Here is a 10,267-nt window from a genome sequence, read left to right on the forward strand (position 1 = left end):
CCGCCCCATGTCTGCGGGAGGGAGGTGTCCAACTAAAAGAACAGCGCAGGACTGAAACAGCTGATTTCCGAGAACCCACAAAAAAGCCGCGGAAGTGAGACTCGCTCATGCGCTCAGAGGCGCTAAACTAACAAGCGAAATGGATTTTGATTTTCATTACTTTGGGACAGGAAGGGGAGGGCTTAAGTAATAAGAACAACAAAAAAAAACTGTTTATTGATGGCACTGTGCTAAGCATTTACACAATGTATAATTTTTAATTTCCACAAAACTCATTGAGGTGAAAATCATTATCCTCACTTTAGAAATTTAAAAAACTGGGAGTTGCCGTCGTGGCGCAGTGGTTAACGAATCCGACTAGGAACCATGAGGTTGCCGGTTCGGTCCCTGCCCTTGCTCAGTGGGTTAACGATCCGGCGTTGCCGTGAGCTGTGGTGTAGGTTGCAGACGCGGCTCGGATCCCGCGTTGCTGTGGCTCTGGCGTAGGCCGGTGGCTACAGCTCCGATTCAACCCCTAGCCTGGGAATCTCCATATGCCGCGGGAGCAACAACAACAGCAACAACAACAACAAAAAAAAGGCAAAAAAAAAAAAAAAGAAAGAAATTTAAAAAACTGAGTTTGGAGAAAGAAGTGAAATTACTAGCTAGTGATCAAAGCTCTAACGAGTAGAACCTGGATTCTAAGTCAAATCCTCTGATTCTGAACAACAAAATTTGAAATTCCTACATTTTACGGCACTGCCTTCCTCCTTGATAACAAATTAGATATATGGATTTTGAACACGCACATACAAACTTGTCAGAATATTAGATCTAGCCAATGTGTTTACCACCTTCTTTTATATCGCAGGATTCCCAAAGCCAGGATCTGAGTTGTAGCCCTTGAATAAGGTCCACCACCAGTAAGGAGGTGAACTTACTACTTCTGACACCAAAGGGGTCACGGTAGCTGTTTCTTCCAGGTCACCCATGGCTATGGTGCTCCCCAAGACCTCCTTGCTGGTCTCTGGTGGAGGGGTTTTCACCTCTCTCTCATTGTAATACTGGATCACACGATGAATCCCAGACTTCACTACAGGTTTAAGTGAAGTACTGATCAGTATTCCCCAGGGCCCCCCTGACGATCCAGCCATGGCTGTCAGGAGGTCATAACCCAGATCTATGACCCCATCTCGGCCTCTTTCCTTGGCCTTGTCGGAGCAGTTCTGAACAGCGTAATACAAAGCCGTGCCCAGGTTGTAGAAGGTTCCCACTCCCGGCAATAGCTGGACTATATTGTGCACACTCTGCTCCTTCTCATGCTCGCAGTCCTTGATGGAGAGGGATCGACGAGCCCTCTTTGGGCTTGTCTGCTCCTCGGCCCACTGCTGCAGAGCAGAAGACAGGGCATCCGCTGATACTCCCCTACCTGAGCTTCTGCCTTTCTCAAGTTCTTGAAGATGTCTGATAAGCATCTCTGTAGCATTTATACCCCCCTGGCGGTAGAGCTGAAGCTTCAGGACCTGTACATCAGCTTGACAGCCAGCTTTCTCCAGAGCAATCATCAGTGACAGGCCTATCAGGAACTTGGGTAGAGGGGCCATGTGGGTGAAGCCAGGCAGGGATTTGGGGAGCAGGGTCTCGCAAGACAAGGGGTCTGAGGAAGGTGGCCAGGATCCCAAGGATGAAGGAAGATGCACCAAGAATTTTGTCTTGTTTCCATATGAAATGGCATCCACAGCGTGTAGCAGGAAGCAGCAAAGAAGTAACTCAACTAGCACGGTGATGAATCTGAGACCACACATGTCCAGAATAGAGTTAGCTGGAGAGGGGAGAAACCAGAAACATACAAAGTTTCCTAAGGGCTGTGGTCTGAAAGGAGCCCACAACACAGGACATACCTCATCTATCACCTCCAAACTTCTGTTCTTTTTTAGTAAAGGCCTAAGAATCAGGAAACGTAGCCCAATTGTTCCCACTTGGCCTTCTTCATCTTTAGGTCATTGGGGTCTTCCTCTGCCTTATTTCCACCCACTTATAGGGGGCCCCAAATTACCGCACAGTCCAGTGATTGAGAAGTAAGATCACTTTGGTAGTTTTGGTAGCTCCTCAATCCCTTTCTGCCTACTCCTCCGTCATGAAGAAAGTAGGTTTTGCTTTCCCCTACAATCAGTAAGAGCTGTAATATATGCAAATATTTGTCTATTTGTACTGGCTTCTCAAACTTTGTCCCCTTGTCACACACTCAACCTCAATAACTAAAACTCTGTTTTTTGCATTTTCTACAGGTCCCTGCCACATTTCCACTCTATGACATAATAGGAACTGGGAAACCCAGAATCAGAAATGATTAGATGTCTATGATTCTCTTCTATTTTATTTCTCTTTTCAGTTTAAAAATTAGGAGAGGAAAAAAAAGAAAAAGATTTCCCGTCATGTGGTGCAGCGGAAACGAATCCAACTAGGAACCATGAGGTTGTGTGTTCAATTCCTGGCCTTGCTCAGTGGGTTAAGGATCTAGCATTGTCGTGAGCTGTGGTGTAGGTCGCAGAAACGGATCTGGCATTGCTGTGGCTGTGGTGTATGTCACTAGCTACAGCTCCAATTAGACCTCTAGCCTGGGAACCTCCATATGCCATGTGTGCGGCCCTAAAAAGACAAAAAGACAATAAATAAATAAAAAATAAAAATTAGGAGTTCCTTCCTGCTGTGGCACAACAGGATCTGCAGTGTCTCTGAACACAAGTTCCATCCCTGGTCCCATCCCTGGGTTAAAGGATCTGTGGTTGCTGCAGCTGCAGCATAGGTTGCAACTGTGGCTCAGATCTGATGTGCCAAGGGGCAGCCGAAAAAGAAAAAAAAAAAAAAAAACTAGTGGAGTTCTCTTGTGGCTCAGTAGGTTAAAGATCCAGTATTGTCACTGCACTATCTCTGGTCACTGCTGTGGCACAGGTTTGATCTCTGACCCAGGAACTTCCATATGCCATGAAAGCGGTCCTAGAAATGGCAAACAAACAAACAAACAAACAAAAAAAAAAATCTGGACAAGTTCCTCCTGAATCAGTTCCTCCATAAAACACTTCAGAATTACTGTGGAAATATTGATAAATTATATGGTTATCATCCATAGACCCTGAGAGTCTCTTAACTTCGGGGTATCTTCAGATTTTTGCCTAATTCTTCAACATGTTCCCAAGACTCATACTTGCAGTTCTAGACCATGTTGCTAGCAAAAGCTCTGAACTGTGTCACCAGCAACATGGGAGATGGCTTCTCAGCAAACTCAGTCACCATCTGAGCTGGCTGGTAAACCAACCATCCCAGTGGACATATTCACCATCAATACATTCCTCAGGGTGTGTAGCTGAGTTTTGGATTTATTCAAGCTTCACTGTAATTGCCCCCAGGATCCCTTGGAATGATTTTTGTATTGCCAATACCTTCTTCCTCATTATGCTTTTTGCTCTCACAGATGAGTGTTTCAGTGGTGTCCTTTCCTCTCATCTTAGCAAGCTGAAGCTGCAGAATGTGTGCCTCAGTTAGGTAGCCAACTTCCTCCAGGGTCACCTCCAGAGCTAAGTTGGATAAATACTCAGGCAGAGAGGCTAAGGTGGGCACCATGCACAAGAGATCCTGGTGAGTCTTGGGATCTGGGAGAGGGATCTGGTTGGAGAGCAGAGGATGCTTAGTTTCTATGAAAGACAACTGAAAAGTCAGGGCCCCTTCCTGGGCATTTCTTGGAGAAGTAGACAGCAAGACACAGCAAAAGAGCAGCACAGCTTGGATCATTGTGGGTTGGCAGAATAGCCCTGCTGGAAAGAAGCAGTGCTCAGATTGGGAAGAAGCAGTGCTCAGATTGGGAAGTGGTAAAGGCTTGGGATGAAGAGACACCAAGACTGGTCAGAAATGACAAACGTTTTAGCTCTTAGAAACCACAGTTACCCTGGGCAAACTTCATTCCCACTCTTAAAGGCTATGGGAGATTATCACTGTTTTGGGGAAGAAACAAGCCAGAGGAACAAAAAAGTCCAAACATCTCCTTTGCTTTTGTATCTTCATGACTCAAATGACTGTTTTGACTTTTTGTTGTATCTCACTTTCTCCCTTACCCCATTCAGAATTACGAGGAAGCCAGAATGCTGATAGTTTCCAAAACAGTGGACATAGCATTTGCAAATATTTATGCATCTCTTTTCAGCCCAGACTTTGTCCTCCTCACCTTCGACCTATACTGGTCAATAAGCCTTTTCCCTTTTTGGCCCTGCTAGTCCTGCCCCATATCCCTGCTGTCCTAAGATTTTACCCTGGTCCTATATGTGAGATGACGGAAAATTCCTCTGTGTCTTCAGAAGGGGAAGAGGGATAAGGCATAAAGATTGATTGCTGTGGCAAGAGACTCCCAAAATGTTTAATAAGTTCTCATTAAAAGGATACATTAGGAGTTCCTGTTGTAGCGCAGAGAAAATGAATCTGACTAGTATCCATGAGGATGCGGGTTTGATCCTTGGTCTTGCTTAGTGGGTCAGGGATCCAGCGTTGCCGTGAGCTGTGGTGTAGGTCGCAGACGTTGCTCAGATCCAGCATTGCTATGGCTGTGGCTGTGGCTGTGGCCAGCAACTACAGCTCCGATTCAACCCCTAGCCTGGGAACCTCAATATGGGTGTGGCCCTAAAAAGGCAAAAAAAAAAGGGGGGGGTACATTAGATGGAGGTCTAGGGAAATTGAAAAGATTGGTAAGTTAAAAGAAATCAGTACATATTTTACTTCTCACTTTTCTTTTTTTTTGTTTTTTGTCTTTTGTCTTTTCAGGGTGGCACACGAGGCATGTGGAGATTCCCAGGCTAGGGGTCGAATCATAGATACAGCCGCCGGCCTACACCAGAGCCATAGCAACGCGGGATCCAAGCTGTGTCTGCAACCTACACCACAGCTCATGGCAACGCCAGATCCTTAACCCACTGAGCAAGGCCAGGGATTGAACATGCAACCTCATGGTTCTTAGTCGGATTTGTATCTGCTGCGCCGTGATGGGAACACCTACTTCTCACTTTTCTAATTCCAGTACAATACGCAAATAAAATGTGTTCATCATCTAGGTAGTAACTCTTTCCAAACCTAACCAAAATGCTAAAAATTGGGCTTCATCTGGGGTTTAGTGGTAACTACAGCCCAAAAATTAGGGAAGAAGGTATCGATAACTTTTCAAACTGGTACCGATTCCTACATATCATTATGGCAGAAATATTCCTTGATGCTGTCACTCACTTCTGACAACAGACAACCAAAGGTAATGGGCCAGAGGGAGGGGCCCAGGGTCTTTGTCTCTATGTATTTCACTTATCTCAGTTCCCAGCAGTGGCCCCTGACAACTAAGAGAAGACAGAAGAAGGAAGAGGAGTGGGTATGTAAGGACACACTACTGAAATTGGAGGAAGCAAAAACTAGGTGCAATGGGGTCCAACACTACCTGATGTTACTAGATGCTAAATACCTAGGGAAACCCTAGGACTCTACAGTTTCTGTGTAGTAGCATAACAAAGGGTAAAAATATTTAACCCTTTTCTCCTAAAATCTATTAAAAGGCAAGGCTATCTTTGGAGTTCCCGTCATGGCGCGGTGGTTAACGAATCCTACTAGGAACCATGAGGTTTCAGGTTCGATCCCTGACCTTGCTCAGTGGGTTAAGGATCCAGCGTTGCCATGAGCTGTGATGTTGGTCGTAGAGGCAGCTCGGATCTGGCATTGCTGTGGCTGTGGTGTAATCTGACAGCTGCGGCTTTGATTCAACCCCCTGGGAACTTCCATAGGCTGTGGGTGTGGCCCTAAAAAGACCAAAAAAAAAAAAAAATTGCATGGTTTATTATAGGTAAATTATACCTCAGCCAAAACATTGTTAATGGTGATCTCTGAGTGATCAAATTTGGGAGATTTTCTATAAAATTGCCTAATTAAAAAAAAAATTTGCAATGTGAATACATTATATTTAAAACCAGAAAAAAAAACAACTCTTTTCATTTTAAAGAAGATATTAATGGGGAGTTCCCATAGTGGTGCAGCAGAAACGAATCTGACTATGAATCATGAGGTTTTGGGTTCGATCCCTGGCCTTGCTTAGTGGGTTAAGGATCCGGCATTGCAGTGAGCTGTGGTGTAGTTCGGAGACGTGGCTCAGATCTGGCATTGCTGGGGCTCTGCAACAGCTCCAATTAGACCCCTAGCCTGAGAACCTCCATGTGCTGCAGGTACAGCCCTAAAAAGACCCAAAAAAAAGTTTTTTTAAATTAAAAAAATAAGGAAGATATTAATGGATCAACCAACAACAAAAATGTGTAAATCCTTTGACTCACAAATTCTGCTTCTGGGAATTTAATTCTCGAAATTAAGTATGAGCCCAGGATGGGAGGATGAGTGAACTAGGTTAAGGGGTATGAGCTTTCAGTTTTTTTTTCATTTTATATATTTTTTTTTCTCAGATTTTTTTACTACCCAAATAAATTTATCACATCTGTAGTTGTATAATGAACACAACAATCTAATTTCACAGGATTTCCATCCCACAGCCCAAGCACATCCCCCACCCCCCAAACTGTCTCCTCCGGAGACCCTAAGTTTTTCAATGTCTCTGAGTCAGCATCTGTTCTGCAAAATTCAGTCTGTCCTTTTTTCAGATTCCACATGTCAGTGAAAGCATTTGATGTTGGTGTCTCATTGTATGGCTGACTTCACTTAGCATGATAGTTTCTAGGTCCATCCATGTTGCTAAAAATGCCGGTATTTCATTCTTTTTAACGGCTGAGTAGTATTCCATTGTGTTTATGTGCCACATCTTCTTGATCCACTCCTCTGTCGATGGACATTTAGGTTGTTTCCATGTCTTGGCTATTGTAAATAGTGCTGCAGTGAACATCAGAGTACATGTGTCTTTGCGAGTCATGGTTTTTGGATAGATGCCCAGGAATGGGATTGCTGGATCAAATGGGAGTTCTATTTTTAGTTTTCTGAGGAATCTCCATACTGCTTTCCACAGTAGTTGCACCAATTTACAATCCTACCAACAGTGTACTAGGGTTCCTTTTTCTCCACACCCTCTCTAGCACTTACTGTTTGTAGACTTTTTTGATGATGGCCATTCAGGCTGATGTAAGGTGGTACCTCGTCATGGTTTTGATTTGCATTTCTCTAATGATGAGTGATGCTGAACATCTTTTCATGTGTTTTTTGGCCATGTGTATGTCTTCTTTGGAGAACTGTTTAGATCTTCTGCCCATTTTTTTGATGGGGTTGTTTGTTTTTTTTTGGTATGGAGCTGCAGAAGGTGTTTATAAATTTTGGAGATGAATCCCTTGTCAGTGGATTCACTTGCAAAGATTTTCTCCCATTCTGTGGGTTGTCTTTTCGTTTTGTTTAGGGTTTCCTTTGCTGTGCAGAAACTTTTAAGTTTGATTAGGTCCCATATTTATTTATTAATTTATTAAGGGCCACAGGTGGGGCATATGGAAGTTCCCAGGCTAGGAGTCCAATCAGAGCTACAGCTGCCAGCCTACACCACAGCCACAGCAACGGCAGATTCGGGCTGGGTCTGGGACCTACACCACAGCTCACAGCAACGCCAGATCCTTAACCCACTGATCGAGGCCAGGGATTGAACCTACATCCTCATGGATACTATTCAGATTTGTTTCTGCTGAGCCACAATGGGAAATCCAAATTCTTGGTCCCTATCCCAGACCTGCTACATCAGAGACTAAGTTCAACAATATGTTTTAACAAGCCCTGTAGGTGATTCTGACGTAGACTCAAATTTGACCAAGGCTCTTGGCACCACTAAAAGTTACAAAGCACAAGTGGCAGTGGGGCTGCAGCAAGGGTAGGGTGGGAAGGTGCTTCTGATCACTTCTCCAGCTGTCCCAAAAACATATTTGCTTTCTTGTTTTTTCTTTCTTTCTTTTTTTTTGCTTTTTAGGGCCGCACCCACAACATATGGAATTTCTCAGGCTAGGGTTCGAATTGGAGCTGTAGCTGCCAGGCTATGCCACAGCCACAGCAATGCCAGATCCGAGCCACGTCTGCAAGCTATACCACAGCTCTGCAACCTACACCAGCAATGCCGGATCCTTAACCCACTGAGAAGGGCCAGGGATCCAACACACATCCTCATGGATGCTGGTCGAGTTCATTACCACTGAGCCACAACCAGAACTCCTGAAAAAGCCTGCTTTTGAGGATGAAAAGTATTCCAAAGTGAGGATAACTCCATTGTAAAGTAGGTGTGTGGGTGGGTGGCATGGCCCTGGGGCTGCCAAGTTTGGTCAAAGACCAGGCTCATTCAGAGGCTCTGGACCCTGTTTTGCAAGTAGTGGGGAACCATCAAGTGCTCTGGACAAGTGAGTAATATAATAAAACCTACGCTTTAGGGAGATAACTCAGAAGGCAGTTTGGAAGATGGACTTAGGAGAAAGGGAGACTGGAGAGAGGAAGACTAGCAGGAAAGCTGCTGCAGGAATCTCGGTCAGAGATAAGGGAATTGTAATGAGGAAGAAGAGGTCTAGAGTAATCAAAGTTATAGAAACAAAAAGTAGAAGGGTGGTTCCTAGGGGCTAGGGTAGGAGGGGAGATGTTGTTTAATGGGTAGATATTTAGTCTCACAAGATGAAAAAGTTCTGGAGACGGGCTGCACAACAGTGGGAATATAGTTAACACTACTGAACTGACCACTAAGAAATGGTTAAGATGGTGAATTTTACATTATGGCCTTTTCCACAATTAAAAAAAACTATACTAAAAAAAGAGGAAACGAGAAAGTTATTTTCTTCAGTTCTAAGAGTGTTTTTAATATGCAGAAGAACAATTTTTCAGATTGAGTGAACTCACAGGATACCATGAAATAGGTGAAAAAACACCCATACTTAATATTTCAGTGTGCCAGGGCTGCCATAACAAAAAATACTGTAGACTGGGTGGATTAAACAGGACTTTATTTCTCACAGTCTGGAGGCTGGAAGTCCAAGATCAAGGCATTGGCAGGTTTGGTTAGTCCTGAGATATCTCTGACTTCTTGCTGTTCCCTCATATGGCCTTTCCACCCTCGGTGTATATGTATTCCTGGTGTCTCTTCCACTTCTTAGGACACCAGTTCCATTGGATTAGGGTCCCACTCTTATGATATTTAACCTGACCTAATTCCTTAAAGACCCTTTCCCCAGACATAGTCACACTGTGGGTGAGGGCTTCAACACATGCATTTTTTGGGGACTGGGGGAGACACAATTCAGTCCTTAACACCTAGAGACATTATCATGTAATACCAAGAATAAAAACTATTAATTAAAAATATGGAAGGAAAGCCCAGTTCCTCTGTTGCATCACCCACATTTCAAGCACCCAGTAGAGACATTGCGTTTTTGTTGGTCATGTTGGACAGCACGGATATAAAACAATTCCATTATCCCTCAAAATTCTGTTGGAGGAGTTCCCATCATGGCACAGAGGAAGCGAATCCGACTAGGAACCATGAGGTCGTGGGTCCGATCCCTGGCCTTGCTCAGTGGGTTGAGGATCCAGCGTTGCTGTGGCTGTGGTGTAGGCAGGTGGCTATAGCTCCAATTAGACTCCTAGCCTGGGAACCTCCATATGCTCCTAGTCTCTCTTCCTTTAAGTCTGGGGCCACGGGATGGGGAATAGGACTTGAGTGCTCTTCTTGGTCCCCCCATTGAGATCACCTGAGACTTTTGCTCATGGTGGCCCCACTCCTTGCAGGTATGGGAGACTGCTCTGGTAGACCTAGACCCACTCTGCCCAGCTGTCTGTCCCATGAGCACGGGAGATGGTTGCTTTCCCCAATGATCTGCAAGAGACATGACCTCTACAAATATTTTCCCATTTGTACTGACTACTCCAATCCCTTGTCACACTCAGCCTCAAAAGACATTGGCACTTCCTGCATGTCCCAGCCACATTCCATCTCTAGATCACAAAAGAAGCGGTGGAGACCCAGAGTTAAGAAAGACCAATTAGGAATTCCCATCGTGGCACAGTGGTTAATGAATCCGACTGGGAACCATGAGGTTGCAGGTTCGATCCCTGGCCTTGCTTAGTGGGTTAAGGATCTGGTGTTGCTGTGAGTTGTGGTGTAGGTTGCAGACGTGACTTGGATCCCACGTTGCTGTGGCTCTGGCGTACAGCTCCAATTAGACCTCTAGCCTGGGAACCTCAATATGCCATGGGAGCAGCCCTAGAAAAAGGCAAAAAGAGAAAAAAAAAAAAAAAAAAAAGGACCAATTAACTGTGA

At 44.6% G+C, this 10,267-nt stretch overlaps 1 protein-coding gene and 1 pseudogene across 1 annotated transcript; both read right to left on the reverse strand.

Moving 5' to 3' along the window:
* Positions 1–187: 187 nt before the first annotated feature.
* On the reverse strand, positions 188–2,127 carry APOF (apolipoprotein F). The gene is made up of 2 exons (XM_084956072.1): positions 2,036–2,127; positions 188–1,801 (listed from the first exon to the last, which is right to left on the reverse strand). The coding sequence occupies exon 2, from the start codon at positions 1,782–1,784 to the stop codon at positions 840–842; it is 945 nt and encodes a 314-aa protein (XP_084812198.1). The 5' UTR covers positions 1,785–1,801; positions 2,036–2,127; the 3' UTR covers positions 188–839.
* A 961-nt stretch (positions 2,128–3,088) lies between these two features.
* Positions 3,089–3,768, reverse strand: LOC146403280 (uncharacterized; annotated as a pseudogene).
* Between the last annotated feature and the right edge of the window lie 6,499 nt (positions 3,769–10,267).

The sequence above is a fragment of the Sus scrofa genome, chromosome 5 (assembly GCF_054392235.1).
Source record: "Sus scrofa isolate SSC_HxYL_T2T_F1_AM1 chromosome 5, Sscrofa_HxYL_maternal_Yorkshire_Landrace_v2.0, whole genome shotgun sequence".
NCBI classification, from domain to species: Eukaryota; Metazoa; Chordata; class Mammalia; order Artiodactyla; family Suidae; genus Sus; species Sus scrofa.

Coding starts and splice junctions, on each gene's coding strand:
- APOF (XM_084956072.1), bottom strand. CDS start 1,784: ATGTGTGGTCTCAGATTCATCACCGTGCTAGTTGAGTTACTTCTTTGC.